Raw genomic sequence first — 25864 nt, forward strand, 5'->3', positions numbered from 1 at the left:
GTATACCTGAAGGGCAGTAAACAATCCTCAGTGCTGGATTTATATTAAGGAATAAAATAAAAGAGTAATATAGGGAATTCCCTGGCGGTCCAGTGGTTAGGACTCCGTGCTTCCACTGCAGGGGGCACGGGTTCAATCCCTGGTCGGGGAACTAAGATCCTGCATGCCAGAGCTTGGCCAAAAAAATAAAAGTTAAAAAACAAAGTAAAAAAGAAAAAAAAAAGAGTAATATATTAAAAGCATACTATTTATTGCCATGGTTTATTAGGTTCTTTAACTGTATAATGACAGCTTTTCTCTGGTAATAGTCTTAGTGCTGTAGCTGTTTTCTTAAGAATGGGGAAAAATACATATATGTTGAAAAAGAATGTGTTCCTTGTTCTGTTAAGACTTAATTGCTTTTCATTTGCTCTTTTAGTGAAAAGCTACTGAAGTATGACCACTACCTAGTGCCATTTACTCTGTTTGAGTTGGCATTTTTGTATAAAAACCAAGGGGAAATTGACAAGGCCATAAAGGTCCTAGAAACTGCAAGGTAAGTGATCATGGCAGCTTTTCCTTGATCGCCATGGAGTCAGCAATGCCAATACAATTTTAACAACAGCAGTAACTTGATACACTTAAAATGAACACATTAATGAAAAATTAGTCCCAATGTTACATTTGCTAATTTATGCTTAGTTTCTGCTTGTGGCTTTTGCTGGAATTGTGCTGTTTCCAACCCTCTTAAATGCCTGACCCTGTGGCTGTTTACAAATGTTGTGATTTTGGGGACCTACATGACAGATTTCTAGCCAATTCTCTTCTATATCAGGGGTCAGCAGACTTTTTCTGTAAAGGGCCAATTAGTAAGTATTTTTGGCTTTACAGTATAAGGTCTCCATTGCAACTACTCAATTGTATTGAAAGCAGCCATAGAAGACAATATGTAAATAAATGGGTGTGCCCAGATTTGGCCATAATTTTGGTCATAGTTTGCTGATCCTCGGTGTGTTCCACCATCTCTCTCATTTCCTTAAAGAGCCATTGACTTGAAGAAGCCCTTTGCATCTTCTCCTCTTTCTTCTTTCTGACTACCGTGGCAGTTTCAAAGCACTTTATCAATTCTGCTGTCCAGTGGCTCTCAGACCTCCTGTGATCATGGCTCACTTACTGGGGGCACAAACCCGGTGGTCTGCTTGCTTTGAACACTACTTGCCATGGAGAAAGAATGCCATGATAGCTGTAGGCCATAAATAGCTTGCTGATTCACTAGTTTGTTCATTTACTCAAATACAGCAGAGCATTCACTGAGTACCTATTATGTGCTAGACACTAGAAAAGGTTCTAGACAGAGAACTGTGCATAAACAGGCAATGTTTCTATCTTCTAAGTTGAGGGGTATTGGTAAATAAACAAATAAGAAGAGTAGCAATGGTACGTGCTTTGCTGAGATTTACGATATGATACAGGGTACTCGAGTGCTACTTTAGATTGAGTTGATTCTGGAAGGTTTCCTTGAGGTAGTATGTAGTTGAGATTAGCATAATTAAAGCCAGTCCTGAGAAGACCAGTCACCAGAGGACTGCGTGGGGAGCATTCTTGGCTGGGGGGTGGAGCGGGGAGGGTGTTGAGCCACTAGGTTGATAATGCTTCTTGAATGAAATGGGGAACACTTAGAGGATCAGGATTGAGGAGAGAGAGAAAAAAAAACAACTTACTCCTGTTTGGACTGTGATATTTTGAGGTGCCTATAGGTATTCATGTGGAGATGGTGAGTTGGCAGTCATATATATACCAGCATGGAATTCAGTGTAAAGGTCAAGGCCAAATGTAGATATTTCAAAGTCACCAGAACAGAGACAGTGATATTTAAAGCTGTGGTGCTTGATGAGGTCATTTGGGGAAAGTTATACAGCTAGAGAAGGAGATCCAGCATAGAACCTTGGGATATGCCATCATTTTAGAGATTAAACAATAAGATTAAGAAGTGGCCAGTGAGTTAGGAGGGCATCCAGGAAAGCCAAGTGAACAAAATGTTTCAAAAGAAGAGAGTGGTCAGTTGTGAAGATGGCCGCCAAGAGGTCAATCAAGGTGAGACCAGAGAAGTGGCTGCTGAACTTGGCAGCATGATCATCGGTGACTTTGACAAGCGAGGTGAGAAAGTGGAGTTAGCTACTCCAGGCAACTCCTTCAGGAGATTTGGCTGTGAATAAAGCATAGTAATGGGGCAGAAGCTTTGGAGGCACAGTGGAGCCAAGAGAGGTTTCATTATCTTTTTTTTTTTTTAAAGCCAAGGACATGAGAGAAAGTCACTTTTAAAGTTAATTTGTTGAGAGTGAGTATGACTCCTATTTCAACTGATATTCGTGTATCTTCAAATTTATCGAAAATTTTTACCCCCATTGGAAAATTTGGGACTAAAAATACAGTTTCTAAGTATTCGTATCATTTGGACATATTTGGTGTTATCTAAGCAATGCACAATAAGGCAAATTTATAACAATGAAAATAAAAGACTAGTAATTCACTATGAAAAAGAAAGACCAGCAGTGATCAAAAGTCACCACTAACTCAAGACAGTCCCAGTGATGTCAATATAAACAGACGTCCCAGTAATTTCAAGACTGTTGATTTTCTGCAGTTTTCCTTGTGCAGTAGCTTTGCAAAGCTTCCGAAGTTAATTAGGGAAATACTCAATTACATCCTTTGGTAAACTCTAGTAAGATGTTGGCTTAGCTTATGAATAATAACCCTCATTATGAATAATAACCCTTATCAAGTTTACCGGTAAGTAACCCTTAGACCTGTATAAAGTAAAGGGCTATAGAAAGAAATGAATGCCACTGCAAAGAAAGAAAGTACAGCTCTCCCATGGGCCAAGGTGGTGTGTGAAAGCAGAGCCCAAGGTCCGAAGCATTCCATTTTGCTGATTCTGAACAATTGTAGCAAAGAGAAGTCAACATGGATGATCTAAGTGAAGTTTTTAAATATCTGTGGATTTCTAATGCCCCTCCTGACATTGTCACATAATAATTATTGACCAAACCATTGATATTTGCCACCAAGCAATCCTGCTATCTTTGTTGTGATTGTCGTTTTGTGAGAGTTTCTATATCTATATATATATAAATTTTTTTTTTTTTTGTGGAAGGGGTGAATGATTATGTTCACCTTGTTTATACAGGCTGCCTGAAATTTCCAGTTTAGAAAAAGAGGTCAACTCTTTAAAAATAGTTCGCAAAATTTGTTAAGCCCTCCTTGTAACCTTCTTGCTGTTTGTGAATGGTTTGGTAATTACATAAACCTTGCTAGTCAAAGCACGCTTTTTAGACCACCACCAGCAAGCTTCTAGAAATACAGAGTATTGCCATCCTCATCTCCTCCCAGGACCAGAATCTGCATTTTAACAACATCCACTGTTATGCATATTAACGTTTGAAAGCAAATAAGGAATGAAGATGAGAGGAGGGGGAGGAGGGTGGTGGTGCCCTGGTATATAAAGGAATTTTGACATTACAATGTTATTGTTATTTATCTTTAGAAATAACTACAAAGATTACTCACTGGAGTCCAGACTACACTTCAGAATTCAGGCAGCTCTTCACCTCTGGAAAAAATCTTCCTCAGATTGATCAGAACATGAAGAATGGAATTTTCTCTCAATTAGTACCGGCATCTGTTGTAGATTAGACCTTGTATTAAAGTGGAAAAATGATCTTGTGAATGTGAGACAAAAAACTAATTTTACTGTCAATATTTTCTATCATCTGTGTAGTTTACTATTGGTCTACCTAAGTGGGTTTTTTTTTTTTCCTATGGAATGATGTTAAATAATATCTAGAAAACTCTTATATTTTGCATCTCCAAAAAGAATTTCATATCCGATTTGAATTGGAGAGTGAAAAGTCTTTTAAAGGACTCACAGGTACAATAAAGTATAATTAGATTATTTATTTTTTTAATGTGGAAATGAATATCGTGTAAGTAGCAAATGGCTTACAACCTAGCCATTTTTAGCTTTGTTGGTCCGTTAAACTTCAGAGATATTTTGTTGCCTAGCATTTAAGTTTCAGAGGGGAAATAAGAATCACCTACATTCAAAATAGCTCAATAACTTTCCGAAAACTCCTGAAAAAGACAGGCAGTGGGTGTGAACAGGACAGGTAATGTAAGTAATAGGTTGAAAGACCTGTATCTAGAAAAGGTGATGAAATGTTGTTATTGTTTTTTATTCTTCATGTAAGTTACAGGTGGTGACAGTTTTGAGAGACTATCCTGTTTTTGAATGTACTTAAGTCTGTTATTATTATAACAAAATTCAAAAAAATTCCGTGTATCTAAAGGGAAAAAAAGTTATATTTTAGAAATTTTCCTTAACCTTAACAATGAGCGCCTAAAATATATACGTTGACTATTTTTCTTATAAAGTTCCTGCTGCTTTCAATGATATATAAAATAATAATTTTTACACTCCTAATGTTGGTGTGTAAGGTCTAATTTGCTAATTTCTCTAGCACTGTGATGGTTCCTTGTAAATATCTGGACTGTGCTTAGTCCTTTAATTTGCAAACACAATCAGGGCATGGAGTGGAAGAGAGCCAACTCTGTGTGGTCCTGGCTCTGCTGTCGGCAGTTACCGGGGTGACCTTTAGGGAGTTCTGTGCTCTCTCCATCACCATATTTTCCTCATCTGTGAAATGGAAAAAGGACAGATGAATTTCAAGATCTCTTTTAGTTTTATAACTGTGGGTCTGAGGCTGAGATATTTATTTTCAGCAAACAATGTTAAAATGTTTAATCCAGATCATTCCCACTTAGTGTGTGTTTTATTTTACAATCATCACTGCCCTCCCCAGCCCCCCAGCTCTCCAATATGTATGTGCAGTGGCTGAGGTCAAGACTGCATCCAGAGCAACAAAAAACAGTTCACGAATCGATGAATCAGGGTTTTGTCTTATTTCTATTTTGAAGAATAACTTGTCGTGGAAGCCTCTGCAGTTTAACAAAAACAGCCCCAGATTGGTAGTCAGGAGCCCAGTTCTATAAGTTAGTAATAGTTCCTCTACATGGAGCAAGTCATTGACCCTTTCTGGCACTCAGTTTCCCTGGTGGGGATAGCAACACAGAGCATGGTGCTTGTGAGGGCTCTATTAGATAATGCATATGATAGCTTTTTGTAAACTGAAAGGCTGCATGAATATGAGTTGTTGTAATAGTTATGGTTTTTATGTATGTATTACAGTATCAAAACAAAAGTATTGGCTTGAGTCTGTGGTCTCTGATGTAAAATGAAAGTGTGGCGATCCAAACAAGTTTAAATTTATTTGAAGTGTTTGGCACTGACATTAGCTCACATTGTGAATTTGCTCCTTGCTGTTTATTCCCTGCTATATGAGCCTGTATCCAGCAGGTATTTGGTCTTGTTTTCTTTAAGGTACTAATTCTTGGCCAATACTGAGGATGTTTTTCCAGTGGAAAATGATGAATACAACTCAAGTCGGAGTACCACCCCTTCAGATAATATTGGTGGTAGATTCATCATGTGCTATTAATATGAATTATATAACTTTACATTAGGACCAGACAAAAGAGAAAATAACTGTCATTACAATTAGTAATGGAAAATCTGTTCAAAAATTTCTTTGAATATTACTTGGAAAAAAAAGTCTCCAAAGTTCTTAGAAGAGCTTTGGTAACATTATTATTATTGTTTTTTTAATAATAAAAAAAAAGGTCATATTGCTTTTGTGAGAAGCTGCAAGTCAGAGCAAGTGTGAGTGAAAAATGCACTTTCTGGTATGAAATGGAAACGATTTAAGGTAATGGTAGTTATTTTTGTTTTATTTTAACACTGCATTACCAAAACAAATATAAAAATTCATATCTCCCATTAAGATTTTTCCTTTATTTGTTCTTATTTCGTTTGTATTTTTATTTCCTTTTGTTTTATAGTTACCTGATAATCTATCCAATGGATTTTTAAATGTTGTAATATCATTTATTTATTTATTTTTAAACATCTTTATTGGAGTATAATTGCTTTACAATGGTATGTTCGTTTCTGCTTTATAAGAAAGTGAATTAGCTATACATATACATGTATCACCATATCTCCTCCCTCTTGCGTCTCCCTCCCACCCTCCCTATCCCACCCCTCTAGGTGGTCACAAAGCATCTCCCTGTGCTATGCAGCTGCTTCCCGCTAGCTATCTGCTTTACATTTGGTAGTGTATATATGTCCATGCCACCCGCTCACTTTGTCCCAGCTAACCTTTCCCCCTCCCTGTGTCCTCAAGTCCATTCTCTATGTCTGCATCTTTATTCCTGTCCTACCCCTAGGTTCTTCAGAACCATTTTTTTTTAGATTCCATATATATGTGTTAGCATACAGTATTTGTTTTTATCTTTCTGACTTACTTCACTCTGTATGACAGACTCTAGGTCCATCCACCTCACTACAAATAACTCAATTTCGTTTCTTTTTATGGCTGAGTAATATTCCATTGTATTATATGTGCCACATCTTCTTTATCCATTCATCTGTCGATGGACACTTAGGTTGCTTCCATGTCCTGGCTATTGTAAATAGAGCTGCAATGAACACTGTGGTACATGTCTCTTTTTGAATTACGGTTTTCTCAGGGTATATGCCCAGTAGTGGGATTGCTGGGTCGTATGCTACTTCTGTTTTTAGTTTTTTAAAGGAACCTCCATACTGTTCTCCATAGTGGCTGTATCCATTTACATTCCCACCAACAGTGCAAGAGGGTTCCCTTTTCTGCACACCCTCTCCAGCATTTATTGTTTGTTGTTTGTTGGATGATAGCCATTCTGACTGGTGTGAGATGATACCTCATTGTAGTTTTGATTTGCATTTCTCTAATGATTAGTGATGTTGAGCATTCTTTCATGTGTCTGTTGGCAATCTGTATATCTTCTTTGGAGAAATGTCTGTTTAGGTCTTCTGCCCATTTTTGGATTGGGTTGTTTTTACGATACTGAGCTGCATGAGCTGCTTGTAAATTTTGGAGATTAATCCTTTGTCAGTTGCTTCATTTGCAAATATTTTCTCCCATTCTGAGGGTTGTCTTTTCATCTTGTTTATGGTTTCCTTTGTTGTGCAAAAGCTTTAAAGTTTCATTAGGTCCCATTTGTTTATTTTTGTTTTTATTTCCATTTCTCTAGGAGGTGGGTCTTGCTATGATTTATGTCATAGAGTGTTCTGCCTATGTTTTCCTCTCAGAGTTTTATAATGTCTGGCCTTACATTTAGGTCTTTAATCCATTTTGAGTTTATTTTTGTGTATGGTCTTAGGGAATGTTCTAATTTCATTCTCTTACATGTAGCTGTCTAGTTTTCCCAGCACCACTTATTGAAGAGGCTATCTTTTCTCCATTGTATATTCTTGCCTCCTTTATCAAAAATAAGGTGACCATATGTGCGTGGGTTTATCTCTGGGCTTTCTATCCTGTTCCATCATCTATATTTCTGTTTTTGTGCCAGTACCATACTGTCTTGATTACTGTAGCTTTGTAGTTTAGTCTGAAGCCAGGGAGCCTGATTCCTCCAGCTCAGTTTTCTTTCTCAAGATTGCTTTGGCTATTTGGGGTCTTTTGTGTTTCCATACAAATTGTGAAATATTTTGTTCTAGTTCTGTGAAAAATGCCATTGGTAATTTGATAGGGATTGCATTGAATCTGTTGATTGCTTTGAGTCATTTAGTCATTTTCACAATGTTGATTCTTCCAATCCAAGAACATGGTATACCTCTCCATCTGTTTGTATCATCTTTAATTTCTTTCATCAGTGTCTTATAGTTTTCTGCATGCAGGTCTTTTGTCTCCTTAAGTAGGTTTATTCCTAGGTCTTTTATTCTTTTTGTTGCAGTGGTAAATGGGAGTGTTTCCTTAATTTCTCTTTCAGATTTTTCATCACTAGTGTGTAGGAATGCAAGAGATTTCTGTGCATTAATTTTGTATCCTGCTACTTTACCAAATTCATTGATTAGCTCAAGTAGTTTTCTGGTAGCGTCTTTAGGATTCTGTATGTACAGTGTCATGTCATCTGCAAACAGTGACAGCTTTACTTCTTCTTTTCCAATTTGGATTCCTTTTATTTCCTTTTCTTCTCTAATTGCTGTGGCTAAAACTTCCATGCTATGTTGAATAATAGTGGTGAGAGTGGGCAACCTTGTCTTGTTCCTGATCTTAGTGGAAATGGTTTCAGTTTTTCACCATTGAGAACAATGTTGGCTGTGGGTTTGTCATATATGGCCTTTATTATGTTGAGGAAAGTTCCCTCTATGCCTACTTTCTGGAGTGTTTTTATCATAAATTGGTGTTGAATTTTGTCAAAAGCTTTTTCTGCATCTATTGAGTTGATCGTATGGTTTTTATCCTTCAATTTGTTAATATGGTGTATCACATTGATTGATTTGCATATATTGAAGAATCCTTGCATTCCTGGGATAAACCCCACTTGATCATGGTGTATGATCCTTTTAATGTGCTGTTGGATTCTGTTTGCTAGTATTTTGTTGAGGATTTTTGCATCTATGTTCATCAGTGATATTGGCCTGTAGTTTTCTGTCTTTGTGACATCTTTGTCTGGTTTTGGTATCAAGGTGATGGTGGCTTCATAGAATGAATTTGGTAGTGTTTCTCCCTCTGCAGTTTTTTGGAAGACTTTGAGAAGGATTGGTGTTAGCTCTTCTCTAAATGTTTGATAGAGTTCGCCTGTGAAGCCACCTGGTTCTGGACTTTTGTTTGTTGGAAGATTTTTAATTACGGTTTCAATTTCATTACTTGTGATAGGTCTGTGTATATTTTCTAATTCTTCCTGGTTCAGTCTTGGAAAATAGCTTTTGCTTGTCTGTAAAGGTTTTAATTTCTCTGTCGAATCTGAATGAGATCCTTGCTGGGTAGAGTAATCTTGGTTGTAGGTTTTTGCCTTTCATCACTTTAAATATGTCCTGCCCCTCCCTTCTGGCTTGAAGAGTTTCTGCTGAAAGATCAGCTGTTAACCGTATGGGGATTCCCTTGTATGCTATTTGTTGTTTTTCCCTTTTAATATTTTTTCTTTGTATTTAATTTTTGATAGTTTGATTAATATATGTCTTTGCATGTTTCTCCTTGGATTTATCCTGTATGGGCCTCTCTGTGCTTCCTGAACTTGATTAACTATTTCCTTTCCCATAGTAGGGAAGTTTTCAACTATAATCTCTTCAGATATTTTCTCAGTCCCTTTCTTTATCTCTTCTTCTGGGACCCCTATAATTCGAATGTTGGTGCATTTAATGTTGTCCCAGAGGTCTCTGAGACTGTCCTCAATTCGTTTCATTCTTTTTTCTTTATTCTGCTCTGCAGTAGTTATTTCCAATATTTTATCTATCAGGTCACTTATCCATTCTTCTGCCTCAGTTATTCTGCTATTGATTCCTTCTAGAGAATTTTTAATTTCATTTATTGTGTTGTTCATCATTGTTTGCTCTTTAGTTCTTCTAGGTCCTTGTTAAACATTTCTTGTATTTTGTCCAATCTATTTCCAAGATTTTGGATCATCTTTACTATCATTATTCTGAATTCTTTTTCAGGTAGACTGCCTATTTCCTCTTCATTTGTTTGGTCTGGTGGGTTTTTACCTTGTTCCTTCATCTGCTGTGTGTTTCTCTGTCTTCTCATTTTGCTTAACTTACTGTGTTTGGGGTCTCCTTTTCACAGGCTGCATGTTCGTACTTCCTGTTGTGTTTGGTGTCTGCCCCCAGTGGCTATGGTTGGTTCAGTGGGTTGTGTATGCTTCCTGGTGGACAGGACTGGTGCCTGTGTTCTGGAGGATGAGGCTGGATCTTGTCTTTCTGGTGGGCAGGACCGTGTCCGGTGGTGTGTTTTGGGGTGTCTGTGGCCTTATTATGATTTTAGGCAGCCTCTCTGCCAGTGGGTGGGGTTGTGTTCCTGTCTTGCTAGTTGTTTGGCATAGGGTGTCCAGCACTGTAGCTTGCTGGTCGTTGAGTGGAGCTGGGTCTTAGCATTGAGATGGAGATCTCTGGGAGGGCTTTCGCTGTTTAATATTACGTGGAGCCAGTATGTCTCTGGTGTACCAATGTCCAGAATTCAGCTCTCCTACCTCAGAGGCAGAGGCCTGATACCCGGCCGGAGCACCAAGACCCTGTCAGCCACATGGCTTAGAAGGAAAGGGAGAAAAAAAGAAAGAAAGAAAGGAAAAAATAAAATAAAATAAAATAAAATAAGGTTATTAAAATTAAAAAATAATTATTAAAAAGTAATAAAAAAAGAAAGAATGAAGAGAGTAACCAAAAAAAAAAAAAAAAAAAAAAAAAACACGGATAGGCAGAACCCTAGGACAAATGGTAAAAGTAAAGCTATACAGAGAAAATCACACAAAGAAGCATACACATACACACTCACAAAAAGAGAAAAAGGAAAAATATATATATATATCGTTGCTCCGCAATCCCACCGCCTCAATTTTGGGATGATTCGTTGTCTATTCAGGTATTCCACAGGTGCAGGGTACATCAAGTTGATTGTGAAAATTTAATTTGCTGCTCCTGAGGCTGCTGGGAGAAATTTCCCTTTGTCTTCTTTGTTCGCACAGCTCCTGGGGTTCAGCTTTGGATTTGGCCCTGCCTCTGCATGTAGGTCGCCTGAGGACATCTGTACCCACTCAGACAGGACGGGGTTAAAGGAGCAGCTGCTTCGGGGGCTCTGGCTCACTCAGGCCTGGGGGGAGGGACGGTTACGGAATGCGGAATGCGGGGCGAGCCTGCGGTGGCAGAGGCCGGCATGACGTTGCACCAGCCTGAGGCGCGCCGTGCGTTCTCCCGGGGAAGTTGTCCCTGGATCACGGGACCCTGGCCGTGGCGGGCTGCACAGGCTCCCGGGAGGGGAGGTGTGGATGGTGACCTGTGCTTGCTCACAGGCTTTTTGGTGGCGGCAGCAGCAGCCTTAGTGTTTCATGCCAGTCTCTGGGGTCCGTGCTGATAGCTGCGGCTCGCGCCCATCTCTGGAGCTCGTTTAAGCGGTGCTCTGAATCCCCTCTCCTCACGCACCCAAAACAGTCTTCTCTTGCCTCTTTGGCAGCTCCAGACTTTTTTCCGGACTCCCTCCCGGCCAGCTGTGGCGCACTAGCCCCTTCAGGCTGTGTTCACACAGCCAACCCCAGTCCTCTCCTTGGGATCCGACGGAAGCCCGAGCCTCAGCTCCCAGCCCCCGCCCGCCCCGGCGGGTGAGCAGACAAGCCTCTCGGGCTGGTGAGTGCAGGTCGGCACTGATCCTCTGTGCGGGAATCTCTCCGCTTTGCCCTCCGCACCCCTGCGGCTGCGCTCTCCTCCGTGGCTCCGAAGCTTCCCCCTCCGCCACCCACAGTCTCCGCCCGCGAAGGGGCTTCCTAGTGTGTGGAAACATTTCCTCCTTCACGGCTCCCTCCCACTGGTGCAGGTCCCGTCCCTATTCTTTTGTCTGTTTTTTCTTTTGCCCTACCCAGGTACGTGGGGAGTTTCTTGCCTTTTGGGAGGTCTGAGGTCTTCTGCCAGCGTTCAGTAGGTGTTCTGTAGGAGTTGTTCCACATGTAGATGTATTTCTGATGTATTTGTGGGGAGAAAGGTGATCTCCACGTCTCCCTCCTCCGCCATCTTGAAGGTCTCCTCCTAAATGTTGTAATATCATTAATGCTACAAATATTCATCTGTTTCCTGCCATGTTCAAGATACCGTGGCAGCACTAGTTTATTGTGATATCAGCTAATATTGCATTTTTAAGAGTTATTTTGTGATTCAGGGTGTTCTGTGAAGAATGAGTACTGAAGTGACAATGTTTTATCTGCTGTTTTGAGGGGCATATGTAAGGGGGTTGGTCTGCCCATGTATCTGACAGTTTGTGCAATTTGTGTAGTTCTTGGTATAATTACCTTTTTTTTTCTTTTTAATGAAGAGCCAGAGTTCTGATTGGTTCTGTGTAAACTTAAGACTCAAGTAGAGGTTAAGCTTTGTAGTATTGGTGACAAGGAAGGCATGATTTCCACTTGACAGTTAATGGAAGATTAGCTATATCAGCTCTTATATGAACTTATATCTTAATATTTCTGTGCTTCTCCTGGATATAAGAAGGTCCCAAGTTGTATAGGAAAAGGAAGTTCATTGATGCTATGTCTCTACTACAAGTGAGTAGAAGCTATAGGGAGGTAAATTCCTGATTAATCAGCATCAAAGATTTTTAATCATTGAAACAATATAAGAGTATAACCATTTCTTTTGCAAAGGAGTGAGTTTATCAGAGCTATGTGACTGTCATTCCTACCTGGCCTGGAAGCCTTATAGTTGGAACTTTGAGGTCACTGTGAGTCTTTGATCAGGTTTCCAAATCAGTGGGATGTGTGTAAAGAAGAAAGTTACCACCTTTCAAAGAAAAGTGAGCGTTTCTTCTATTGAAACTACTTTTAGAGGGAGTTACATTGTGTTAGCCACTAATAGCCCCTGCTATTAATACTCATTATGGTTTCACTTCTCATCCATTCCTTTAAAGTGAATCTATTGATGTTTTCGAATAGAGATTTTTCTTCCTTTGGACGTTAAAACTAATCATTTTAAAAAGGTCTTTGTGATCAACGGGAAAAATTTCTGGCGTTATTCTGATTAATTCTTCATTAATTTTTTTCATATTCCTCTTTTTTTCCTAGTTATTTAATCCACATTTATAAGTCATAAATTCTAATACATTTAATTAAAATGAGTCAGTGAAGACATCAGTGGTTGTTCTGATGCCCTAAGATTTTGTGATTCATGGGGCATGGAATGGATCTTGGAAAATTTTTTTTTTTTGGCTGCACCACACGGCCTGTGGGATCTTAGTTCCCAGACCAGGGATTGAACCCACACCCCTGCATTGGAAGGCGGAGTCTTAACCACTGGACAGCCGGGTAAGTCCTTGGAAAATTATCTCACCCTCCCCAATGGCTAAACAGTGTTGTTTCTCCTTCAGTCCTGCTCTGTCCAGTATGGTAGCCACTGGCCACATGTGGCTATAGAGAACTTGAAACATGGCTAGTGGTACATGTTGGAATGATGCTGAGAGTCAGGGAATATTCATTTCTACATGCCTCCCAATGTCATGGGAGAATGATGCTGAGAGTCAGGGAACATTCATTTCTACATGCCTCCCAATGTCATGCTTCCTGGAGTTCTGGCTTTTACTTGCTGCCTACTGTGATCACCTAATCACCATAGTTGCATTGTCAATCATGGTTCAAATGTGTATCTGTGAGGTTTGCTTTTTCTGTTTAAGTTCCCATAAACTTTTGTTTGATCATGTTTATTCTGCAGATATCATTGATCATTGGCATGTTTGAACATTATTATTCTCCCCCCTCCCCAGCTCCTTATATGCTAGACTTGAGAGATCTTATTTTTAAGATTATTATTTAAATCTGATTTTACAGACATTCCTCACTTTTTGAGATGTAACAGCACGAACTCTTAGAGTTGTAGAGGAAGTGACTCTCACCTTTGAGATGTGAGTAGATTTTATGATTAAAATATTTTTTAAGATTAACATTATTCTGAAAATGTGGGTGACCTTTTCAATCCCTTTATATTATCAGTGTTTCACCATTGACTCAGCTAGGCCAGTATTCGTCTTTAAAGATTTTTAAGCACTAGTTACTCACTTAGAGAATAATTTGGCAGATAGTTTATTTGAAGTTATGTATTTATCTTTTGCTGCCTATTATTGATATTTTTAATGTATATGATACCTAAGTGATATGCATACATATAATTGACAAATTTTAAATATCTAGACATTTCTTGATCTGACACATAGTAGGTCAATAGGTAGGTAGATAGAAAACATCTTACAAATATTAAATAGACAATGCTTTATGTTGTTCTTTCAGAGGGAGCGCAGGGTTTTCTCGTATTTCCCATCCCCCAGACCAATTATTTACATACTTTTTCTTTATGTTATTAGATTGCTTGTTGTGAAACCCTGTTTCTGCTTCTCATTGTCAGTAGTTTTGTCCTTACATCCCTTAGATTTAGTTACCTCAGAATGTAAAACTTGAAATGTAATGAAAAGTACACACTAGAATTTAGCATGAGGGGAAATATCTTCTGTGTTGAGCAATTGCTGTCTGACCGTGATGAAGTTAAAGTCCATTCCAGTCTGTTTATAACTTCATAACCACAAAAAGAAGTGATACAAGGACTATTTAGTAGATTGAGAAGGCTGAGCGGGTTCTTGGCCTGGTCCATCTCTGAAGGACTATGTGGATCTAGCTTCAAAGGAAGTTCAACCCTCATTCTGTCCAGTTTACAGATGTGTAAATTACAGTGTAGTAATACTATAACACAACTTTGCATGGAAAAATCAAAGCAGCCACCTCACTGTATTTTGCTAATAAAGAATGCATACCAGTGCCTACAGATTGGATATTTAATAGGAAAACTCAAGGTACTTTAATACCTTCATTAAGTAAAACTTTGTTGCATATTAATATACAATATACCTTGTATGTTAATCCAATAGTTCTTAGACACACATAATTTAAATGACTAATATAAGGGATGCTGGTATATCTCAATGGGAGCTTTTGTTTTATTGCTACTTAATATTTTTTAGTAAATTAGTTTTAATTTTTGGTAGTCTGTGTAGTATCATTTAGGGGAAAAAAAAGTTGGTCTCAGTGTAACAGAACTGAAAACCAGATAAATTGGATAAAATGAACGTGTTAAAGAATATTGCTTATTTCAGTTTTAAAGGAATTATTATTATTTTGAAATGCTGGAAGGTCTTCCGCATTTTGAAGGGATGACACTCCCTGCTTTGGAGTCATACAGATGTTTTAATTCATTCTTATCTTTATTGGAGCCAAGTGTCCAGGTGGCAAGTTTGGGTGTAGTAAATGAGTTTAAACAATTTTCATTAGTTACTCCATTTTTTTCCGGAAGTGATTTTATTCTTCATAGTAGACAACTGCTTTCTATATAGTGCTTTAAGAAAATAATTTACATGAAAAGAGAGATTATGGCAAACATTATAAATCTTAGGCTATTAATTTAATGGCTTAAGAAAACAGTACCATTGGGTTCTGTGTAACTAAGATTTGCAGAAGGAGAACACATGTATTTCACTGATGTGTGCTGTCCAGAAAAATTGCTTAATTCTTAACAATATGTTGCATTCTCATGCTATGTTAGGGGAAAATTTTATAACTAAGTAGTTTATTATTTTTTTCCTTTGCTAACTGCTCCCATCCAAACACCTGAATGAATACCAGCTGATTCATTTATATACTTGTGTTTTAAAATATTTATTTGCAGATGTTCATAGAATTCTCGAATTTTTTATGTAAGTTGCTAAATCATATGTAAAGGCAAAATATATATTTAATAAGTGAGAAGTATTATTTTATTACTGAGATTTATTTCCAAAGCAAATTTATTTTGTAGGTACTTCACTTGGGAAATTTTGCTTTGCCTTAAAACACACAAACCTGTCTAGTGATCTGGTCACCTAAAAACCCTTCATGTTACCTTAACATGTAAAGGGATTTTAGTTACAGGCCATAGCGTTTTGCAAATCAACGTATAGTTTCCTGTTGAATCATCAAAGCTACCTGTATATAGTTTATAATTTAATGTTTTATTAGTAAACATTTTCAGCATTTTATCTCACTTTTTCTCTTCTCATTACATTTGAACTTAAATCCTATCTTCCCCATTCCCAGCGGTCACAGTTTTACAGAGCAAAATGTTTTTAGAAATTGAAGATGTGTGAGTTCTAAGTAAGATAAACGTGTTGAGTAGCATCCATCTGCTGATCAAGTAGGCATTGGATCTGGTACTAGAAAGTGAAATAGATTGTAGCTATAAAAGCCTTTTATCAATATAAGTCTAGAAGGAAGAAGAAAACTGTGAACTTCTGATATTTTTAATATCAAAACTGTGTTCCCAAATGAGTATTCGTTTGCTGATTTTGTGTTAAAATGTTATCATCTATGATGTGTAAGCTCATGCTGATATGAGATCTAAATTTTCAACATGAAGACATCAGTTCCCGTACCCTATTTTTAACATGAAGACATTTTTGAAAACAGATGTCATCTTAGAAATTGTATTTTTAAGTGCAAATAAATCATCCCAACTTAAAAGTCAATGTTTTTTTCTTCATTCCTTAGTATTACAGAATACTCTGTGTTATTAGATGCATGTTTAGGTTGCTGGATATTCTTGGAATTCCATATTTTCATATTGCTACACTGGTTTACCTACAGTGTGCATTTGAATTGTTATTTGAATAAATCACACTTGATGGAATTACAGTCTTCTGGTTGTTCTACATATGAAAGATGTACATAACACCTATTTTGCTGATATTTAATTGTAATGTGATGTACACTTGAATGTTTGTTTCTTGGTAAGACTTTCTTTTTTTTTTAATAGATTTTTATTGGAGTATAATTGCTTCACAATACTGTGTTAGTTTCTGTTGCACAACAAAGCGAATCAGCCATATGCATACAGATGTCCCCATATCCCCTCCCTCTTGAGCCTCCCTCCCACCCTCCCTATCCCACCCCTCTAGGTCATCGCAAAGCACCGAGCTGATCTGCCTGTGCTATGCTGCTGCTTCCCACTAGACAACTACTTTACATTCAGTAGTGTATATAGGTTGACGCTACTCTCACTTTGCCCCAGCTTCCCCTTGCCACCCCAAGTCCTCAAGTCCATTCTCTGTGTCTACCTCTTTATTCCTGCCCTGCAACTAGGTTCATCGGTACCATTTTTTTTTCTTTTAGATTCCATATATATGTGTTAGCATATGGCATTTGTTTTTCTGACTTACTTCACTCTGTATGACAGACTCTAAGTCTATCCACCTCACTACAAAGAACTCAGTTTCGTTTCTTTTTATGGCTGAGTAACATTCCATTGTATATATGTGCCACATCTTCTTTATCCATTCATCGGTCGATGGACATTTAGGTTGGTTCCATGTCCTGGCTATTGTAAATAGTGCTGCAGTGAATATTGTGGTGCATGTCTCTTTTTGATTTATGATTTTCTCAGCGTATATGCCCATTAGTGGGATTGCTGGGTCATATGGTAGTTCTATTTTTAGTTTTTTGAGGAACCTCCATACTGTTTTCCATAGTGGTTGTATCAATTTACACTCCCACCAACAGTGCAGGAGGGTTCCCTTTTCACCACACCCTTTCCAGCATTTATTGTTTGTAGACTTTTTGATAATGGCCATTCTCACCAGCATGCGGTGATACCTCATTGTAGTTTTGATTTGCATTTCTCCAATGATTAGTGATGTTGAGGATCTTTTCATGTGCCTCTTGGCCATCTGGATGTCTTCTTTGGTGGAATGTCTATTTAGGTCTTTCACCCATTTTTAAAACTGGATTGTTTGTTTTTTTTATATTGAGCTCCATGAGCTATTTGTACATTTTGGAGATTAATCCTTTGTTGTTTCATTTGCAAATATTTTCTTCCATTCTGAGGGCTGTCTTTTTGTCTTGTTTATAGTTTCTTTTGCTGTGCAAAAGCTTTTAAGTTTAATTAAGTCCCATTTGTTTATTTTTGTTTTTATTTCTGTTACTCTAGGAGATGGGTCAAAAAAGATCTTGCTGTGGTTTATGTCAAAGAGTGTTTTTCCTATGTTTACCTCTAAGAGTTTTATAGTGTCTGGTCTTACATTTAAGTCTTAAATCCATTTGGAGTTTATTTTTGTGTATGGTGTTAGGGAGTGTTCTAATTTCATTCTTTTACATGTAGCTGTCCAGTTTTCCCAGCACCACTTATTGAAGAGGCTGTCTTTTCTCCATTGTATATTCTTGCCTCCTTTATCGTAAATTAGGTGCCCATATATGTGTGGGTTTATCTCTGGGCATTCTATCCTGTACCATTGATCTATATTTCTGTTTTTGTGCAAGTACTGTACTGCCTTGATTACTGTAGCTTTGTGGTATAGTTTGAAGTTGGGGAGCCTGATTCCTGCAACTCCGTTTTTCTTTCTCAGGATTGCTTTGGCTATTCGGGGTCTTTTGTGTTTCCATACAAATTGTGAAAGTTTTTGTTCTATTTCTGTGAAAAATGCCATTGGTAGCTTGATAGGGATTGCATTGAATCTGTAGATTGCTTTGGGTAGTATACTCATTTTCACAATATTGATTCTTCCAATCCAAGAACATGGTATATTTCTCCATCTGCTTATGTCATCTTTGATTTCTTTCATTAGTGTTTTATAGTTTCCTGAGTACAAGTCTTTCACCTCCTTAGGCAGGTTTATTCCTAGGTATTTTATTCTTTTTGTTGCACTGGTAAATGGGAGTGTTTCCTTAATTTCTCTTTCTGCTTTTTCATTATTGGTGTATAGGAATGCCAGAGATTTCTGTGCATTAATTTTGTATCCTGCAACCTTACCAAATTCATTGATTAGCTCTAGTAGTTTTCTTGTGGCATCCTTAGGATTTTCTATGTATAGTATCATGTCATTGGCAAACAGTGACAGTTTTGCTTCTTCTTTTCCAATTTGTATTCCTTTTATTTCTTTTTTCTTCTCTGTTTGCTGTGGCTAGGACTTTCAAAACTATGTTGAATAAGAGTGGCGAGAGTGGACATCCTTGTCTTGTTCCTAATCTTAGTGGAAATGCTTTCAGTTTTTTACCATTGAATATGGTGCTTGCTATGGGTTTGTCATATATGGCCTTTATTATGTTGAAGTAGGTTCCCTCTATGCCCATTTTCTGGAGAGTTTTTATCATAAATGAGTGTTGAATTTTGTCAAAAGCTTTTTCTGCATCTATTGAGTTGATCATATAGTTTTTATTCCTTAATTTGTTAATGTGGTGTATCACATTGATTGATTTATCCTGGATGAACCCCACTTGATCCTGGTGTATGATCCTTTTAATGTGCTGTTGAATTCTGTTTGCTAGTAATTTGTTCAGGATTTTTGTGTCTATGTTCATCAGTGATACTGGCCTATAATTTTCTTTTTTTGTGATATCTTTTTCTGGTTTTGGTATCAGGGTGATGGTGGCTTTGTAGAATGAATTTGAGAGTGTTTCTCCCTCTGCAATTTTTTGGAAGAGTTTGAGAAGGATAGGTGTTAGCTCTTCTCTAAATGTTTGATAGAATTCGCCTGTGAAGCTCTCTGGTCCTGGGCTTTTGTTTGTTGGAAGATTTTTAATTACAGTTTCAATTTCATTGCTTGTGATAGGTCTGTTTGCATTTTCTAAATCTCCCTGGTTCAGTCTTGGAAAATTGTAACTTTCCAAGAATTTGTCCATTTTTTCATGGTTGTCCATTTTACTGTCATATAGTTGTTTGTAGTAGTCTCTTATAATCCTTTGTATTTTTGCAGTGTGAGTTGTGATTTCTCCTTTTTCATTTCTAATTTTATTCATTTGCATCCTCTCCCTTTTTTCTGGATGAGTCTGGCTAAGGGTTAATCAATTTTGTTGTTTATCAATCTTCTCAAAGAACCAGCTTTTAGTTTTATTTATCTTTGCTATTGTTTTCTTTGTGTCTATTTCATTTATTTCTGCTCTGATCTTTATGATTTCTTTCTTTCTACTGACTTTGGGTTTTCTTTGTTCTTCTTTCTTTAGTTGTTTTAAGTGTAGGGTTATATTGTTTATTTGAGATTTTTCTTGTTTATTGAGATGAGATTGAATTGCTATAAACTTCCCTCTTAGAACTGCTTTTGCTGAGTCCCATAGGTTTTGTGTCGTCTTGTTTTCATTGTCATTTGTTTCTATGTATTTTTAAATTTCTTCTTTGATTTCTTCAGTGATCTCTTGGTTATTTAGTAGCACACTGTTTAGCTTCCATGTATTTGTGTTTTTTACAGTTTGTTTCCTGTAATTGATTTCCAGTCTCATAGCGTTGTGGTCAGAAAAGATGTTTGATACGATTTCAATTTTCTTCAATTTTCCAAGGCTTGATTTGTGACCCAAGATGTGATCTGTCCTGGAGAATGTTCCATGTGCACTTGAGAAGAAAGTGTATTCTGCCACTTTTGGGTGGAATGTTCTATAAATATCAATTAAATCTATCTGGTCTATTGTGTCATTTAAAGCTTGTGTTTCCTTGTTTATTTTCTCTTTGGATGATCTGTCCATTGGTGTAAGTGGGGTGTTAAAGTCCCCTATTATTATTGTGTTACTGTCGATTTCTCCTTTCATGGTTGTTAGCATGTGCCTTATGTATTGAGGTGCTCCTATGTTGGGTGCATAAACATTTATAATTGTTATATCTTCTTCTTGGATTGACCCTTTGATCATTATGCAGTGTCCCTCCTTATCTCTTGTAACAGTCTTTATTTTAAAGTCTACTTTACCTGATACGAGTATTGCTACTCCAGCTTTCTTTTGATTTCCATTTGCATGGAGTATCTTTATCCATCCCTTCACTTTCAGTCTGTATGTGTCCCTAGGTCTGAAGTGGGTCTCTTGTAGACAGCATATATATGGGCCTTGTTTTTGTATCCATTCAGCCAGTCTATGTCTTTTGGTTGGGGCATTTAATCCATTTACATTCAAGGTTATTATCGATATGTATGTTCCTATTACCATATTTGTAATTGTTTTGGGTTTGTTTTTGTGGGTCTTTTTCTTCTCTTGTGTTTCCCGCCTAGAGAAGTTTCTTTAGCGTTTGTTGTAAAGCTGGTTTGGTGGTGCTGAATTCTCTTAGCTTTTGCTTGTCTGTAAAGCTTTTGATTTCTCCATTGAATCTGAATGAGGTCCTTGCTGGGCAGAGTAATCTTGGTTGTAGGTTTTTCTCTTTCATCACTTTAAGTATATCCTGCCACTCCCTTCTGGCCTGCAGAGTTTCCACTGAAAAATCAGCTGATAACCTTACGGGGATTCCTTTGTATGTTATTTTTTGTTTTTGCCTTGCTGCTTTTAATACTTCTTCTTTGAATTTAAATTTTGTTGGTTTGATTAATATTTGTCTTGGTGTGTTTTTCCTAGGATTTATCCTGTATGGGACTCTCTATGCTCCCTGACTTGGGTGACTATTTCCTTTCCCAAGTTAGGGAAGTTTTTGACTATAATCTCTTCAAACATTTTCTCAGACCCTTTCTTTTTCTCTTCTTCTTCTTCTTCTGGGACCCCTATAATTCGAATGTTGCTGTGTTTAGTGTTGTCCCAGAGGTCTCTGAGATTGTTTTAAATTCTTTTCATTCTTTTTTCTTTATTCTGCTCCTCAGCAGTTATTTCCACCATTTTGTCTTCCAGCTCACTTATTCGTTCTTCTGCCTCAGTTATTCTGTTGTTGATTCCTTCTAGTGTATTTTTCATTTCAGTTATTGTGTTGTTTATCTCTGTTCATTTGTTCTTTAGTTCTTCTAGATCTTTGTTATACATTTCTTGTAATTTCTCAATCGTACCTCCATTCTATTTCTGAGATTCTGGATCATCTTTACTATCATTACTCTGAATTCTTTTTGAGGTAGATTGCCTATTTCCTCTTCATTTATTTGGTCTTGTAGGTTTTTACCTTGCTCCTTCATCTGTGACATATTTTTTTGCCATCTCATTTTTTTTTTTTTTTTAAATGAGTGGGATTGTGTTCCTGTCTTACTGCTTTTTTGGCCTGAAGCTTCCAACACCAGAATTTGTAAGCTATTGGGTAGAGCTGGGTCTTGGTGCTGAGTTGAGGAACTCTGTGAGACCTCACTCTGATGAATATTCCCTGGGGTCTGAGGTTCTCTGTTAGTCCAGTGGTTCAGACTCGAAGCTCCCACCACAGGAGCTTCAGTCTAACCCCCGGCTCATGAACCAAGATCCCGCAAGCAGCATGGGGTGGCAAAAAAAAAAAACAAAAAAAACAATAACAAAGTAAAAAATAAAATTAGACTAGGAAACTAACGGATATGTTAGAAAGAATATAAAAATAAAAATATAGATGAATCAACATCTGGAAGGTACAAGAGTACCACAATAGCAAAAAAGAAGAGGAGGGAAAAGAAAAAAAAAAATGGGGTGGGGGAAGGCCTTGGCTGTGGAGAGCAGGGCCTAAGCAAGGATGAGGTTTGGGTGGTGGGCAGGGCCTATGCTCAGGACCCACAGCGCTGGAAAAGGCCCTGGGGGCTGTGGGGGTGGGGCTTAGGCTCAATGAACTGAAGGGGCCCAGGTGTGACCCCACCTCTGGCCTCAGAGGGCAGGGGACTTCACCTGGGAGCCCAGAAGGCTTCCTGGGCTCCAGTGGGTGGGGCAAAAGCCCTCCTCTCCTCTCCTGCTCCTCTGGCCTGGGAAAGCCCCTCAGCCTGCCTCTCCTGATCTCTCCAGCCTCCCTCCTATGCCCCCAGAACCAATTCGGCCGGGGGTGGAGTGGGGGGGACCTTGGAAGTCAGGGGACCGGGCTGGGAGCTCAGCAGGCTCCCTGGCTCGAGTGGGCAGGGTAGTCGTCTCCGCTCCTCTCCTGCTCCTCCCAGATGGCTCCTCCCGCCTGCCTCTCCTGATCTTCCCAGCCTCCCTCCTATGCCCCCAGGACCCATGCAGCCTGGATGGGGCTTTGGAGGGGTGTACTGGCTTGGGAGCTCAGCAGGCTCCCCTGCCTGAGTGGGCCAGGCGATCACCCTCCACTCCTCTCCTGCTCTTCCCAGAAAGTCCCTCCTGTCTGCTTCTCCTGATCTCCCTGGCTCCAGGTGTGCTGATCCTGTCTGACCTCCACTTCACCTCCTTCCTCAGTCCCCCTACGTCCTACCAGTTCACTTTGGGGTTCCACCCATCTCTTTGGTTGTCAGTGTCCCCCACCAGCGGCTGGCAGGAGCCCTAGTTGTGGGGAGATGTTAACTCCGTGTCTTCCCACACGCCATCTTGACTCCACCTCTCAGTAAGATTTTTTTATTGAGGTATAGTTGATTTACAATATTATGTTAGTTTCAGGTGTACAGCATAATGATTCACAAATTTAAAGGTTATACTCCATTTATAGTTATTATAAAATGTTGGCTATATTCCTTGTGCTGTATAATATATCCTTATATTTTATTTTATATATAGTAGTTTGTATCTTTTACTCCCCTATCCCTATCTTGCCCCTCTGCCCTTCCCTTTCTCCACTGGTAACCACTAGTTTGTTCTCTATATCTGTGAATCTGTTTCTTTTTTGTTATATTCACTAATTTGTATTATTTTTTAGATTCCATATATAAGTAATATCATACAGTATTTGTCTTTCTCTCTCTGACTTATTTCACTAAGCATAATACTTTCCAAGTTCATCCATGTTGTTTCAAATGGCAAAATTTTATTCTTTTTTATGGCTGAGTAGTATTCCATTGTGTATATATTCCACATCTTCTTTATCCATTCATCTGTTGATAGACACTTAGATTGCTTCCATATCTTGGCTATTGTAAATAATGCTGCTATGAACATTGGGGTGCATATATCTTTTTGAATTAGTGTTTTAATTTTCTTCAGATATATACCCAGGAGTATATATTTCTGGGTCATATGGTAGTTCTATTTTTAATTTTTTGAGGAAGCTCTATACTGTTTTCCACAGTGGCTGCATCAATTTACATTCCCACCAACAGTGTACAAGGGTTCCCTTTTCTCTACATCCTCTCCAACATTTGTTATTTGTGGTCTTCTTGATGATAGCCATTCAGACAGGTATGAGGTGATATTTCATTGTGGTTTTGATTTGCATTTCCTTGATGATTAGCGATGTTGAGCATCTTGGTAAGACTTTTAAAGAAAGCTTTACAGGCACATGTGAAGGCCCTTCTTTGGGCCATGTTCTTGGCTGAGCACTGAGCATGAAGTGATAAATGGCTGATACAGTCGTCTTGCCTTCGTGTTCATCTTTTTATAATCTATTTCATAGTTCAGAGATTTAGATTAGCTGCTAGTATGTTCAATTTAAGGAAGAATCTTTAGCATTCATGTTTCATAGTAGAAAAGAAATTGGTCTCTGGAAACCAGGAGGTCTATATTTGAGGCTGAACTTATCTAGGAAGTGACATGTGATCCACCTCCCCAGCAACTTAACTTCTCTGAACTTTGCCTAACACCTCTGTAAAAAGGGTATGATTCCATTGCTTCATTCAGCTCTAGGGAGGATCAAAGGAGGAGGTAGGCAAGAACCACAAAGGGCTAATTCAACATAAAATGCTTTCTTCCACTCCTTCCTTCTATGAGTTAGAGCAAGCTAAAGTCTGTCACAGATCAGGTGTTCCTGCCAGTGGATGGCTTTTCGTGTTGTGATTCAGTAACCCAGGTTCTTTCATTCTTGTGGCTCTGCCCTCTTCTAGGCATGGCTGCTAAGGTCACTCTGTTCCTTAGCATCAAGCTGCCAAAGGAGAAGAAGCATGGAGGGTAGTGTGAGGGGCGTGATACATATCATCTTCTGCATGTTATCATTCTATTGGCTAGAGCTCAGTCACCTTGCTTCACCTAATGACAAAAGAGGCAGAGTAATGTAGTCTCTCTGTGGGCTCACAGAGAAGAGGAAATGGGTGTGGGCAGCAGTTAGCTTGTGTCTGCCACATCCCCACTTGGGCTGGATCTACCATGGTTTTCCCAATGTGTCCATGCTTTTATGTTTGCCTTTTGGTTTTTGGAATGAGCAGTTAGATGGATTTGGGGATGTATTAGTTATAACTCAATGAACTGAAATTGAAAAAATCAACTTGAGCTAGTTAGTGGAAAACAGAACTTGAGGAATATGTTAAACAGATAGAGGGTGTCTGTGGAACCCAGGGGAAGGAAAGTGGGAGATCCTCAGGAAGTATCTGAATTCAGAGTAGAAAAGCTTTGCAGATTGTTTTTCCTCTGTCTCTCCTGGGCATCCTCTTCCTTCTCAGAAGATGAACCTCTGCTAGTGGTTCACAGGCTACATGATGGGAGGGAGATGTCCATGACAAGAAGGATTATTTTTCTCTCGTGTTCCATCTCTATTGCAGGCCAGTGAAGGATCCACTCCACATTGTCCTTGCCCAGGACCCTGGGCTGTTGGAGTCTTTGCCATCTGGCATGAGAGGGGAAGGAAGCATGGTATACAAGAATTGGCTCTAGGGCATCAACTGTATGGTGACAGATGGTATCTGGACTTAAGTTGGGGATCATTTTGTAGGGTATACAAAGATTGAATTGTTATGTTGTACACTTGACATTAATATAATGTTATATACCATTTTTCAAAAAAAAAAAGAATTGGCTCTTAAAGCCTCCACTTGGAAGTGACACATATTGCATGTTCAAAGCAAATCACAGAGCTTTACCTAACTTTAACTGGGTGGGAAAGTGCGACACTATCATGTGCTTGGAAGGAGAAGTATCAGAAATAGTTGTTAATGACCACCATGGTCTAGATATTTAGTTCACTCTCCTTCCTGCACACAAAATAAACTCATTTCTGCCCCAAGGTAGATCACCCCTAGATATCATCCAGTTGTGGCATCTTTGTGATGTGCCCTGTAGTCTATTTCAAATCCAAATGTAGATCTGATTGATCTGGATACCATGAACTAAAAAGTTATTTGCCCTCTATGCACAATTTATGTACTGGTTGGATAGAGGCAGGATAATCACCATAAACACTCCCATTCTGAAAGTGATAAGTGAAGCATGGGAAACACACAGCAAACATTGGTCTGTTACAATTCTAAAATCCTGTATTTTCAGGCTCCCACCTTGGGAATGGAGATGCTTCTTCATTAGGCCTTGATCCCATTTTCTGGGAGGAGCACCCTTGTCTATTGTTCTCTCTGGCATCTGGCTCCACCTTCTGAGTGATTCTTTATTTTCCATAATTTTTTGGCCACATTTGAAGTGGCCATCAGGGAAATTGCCCTCCTTAGGAAATGAGCAACTTTCTCAACACTTTCCTCTCCTGTAT

General features: G+C 38.5%; 1 protein-coding gene across 3 annotated transcripts in view; it reads left to right on the forward strand.

The window, feature by feature from the left end:
• TTC39B (tetratricopeptide repeat domain 39B) overlaps positions 1-5864 on the forward strand; it is a 138530-nt gene extending 132666 nt beyond the window's left edge. For all 3 annotated transcript variants that reach the window (XM_059924695.1, XM_059924699.1, XM_059924696.1), the window contains 2 exons: positions 419-535; positions 3524-5864. In XM_059924695.1, the coding sequence (XP_059780678.1) occupies positions 419-535; positions 3524-3614 (208 nt within the window). In that variant the 3' untranslated portion in view covers positions 3615-5864. The remainder of the gene's footprint in view (positions 1-418; positions 536-3523) is intronic.
• Positions 5865-25864: the final 20000 nt, after the last annotated feature.

This window comes from Balaenoptera ricei, chromosome 6 (genome assembly GCF_028023285.1).
Source record: "Balaenoptera ricei isolate mBalRic1 chromosome 6, mBalRic1.hap2, whole genome shotgun sequence".
NCBI classification, from domain to species: domain Eukaryota; kingdom Metazoa; phylum Chordata; class Mammalia; order Artiodactyla; family Balaenopteridae; genus Balaenoptera; species Balaenoptera ricei.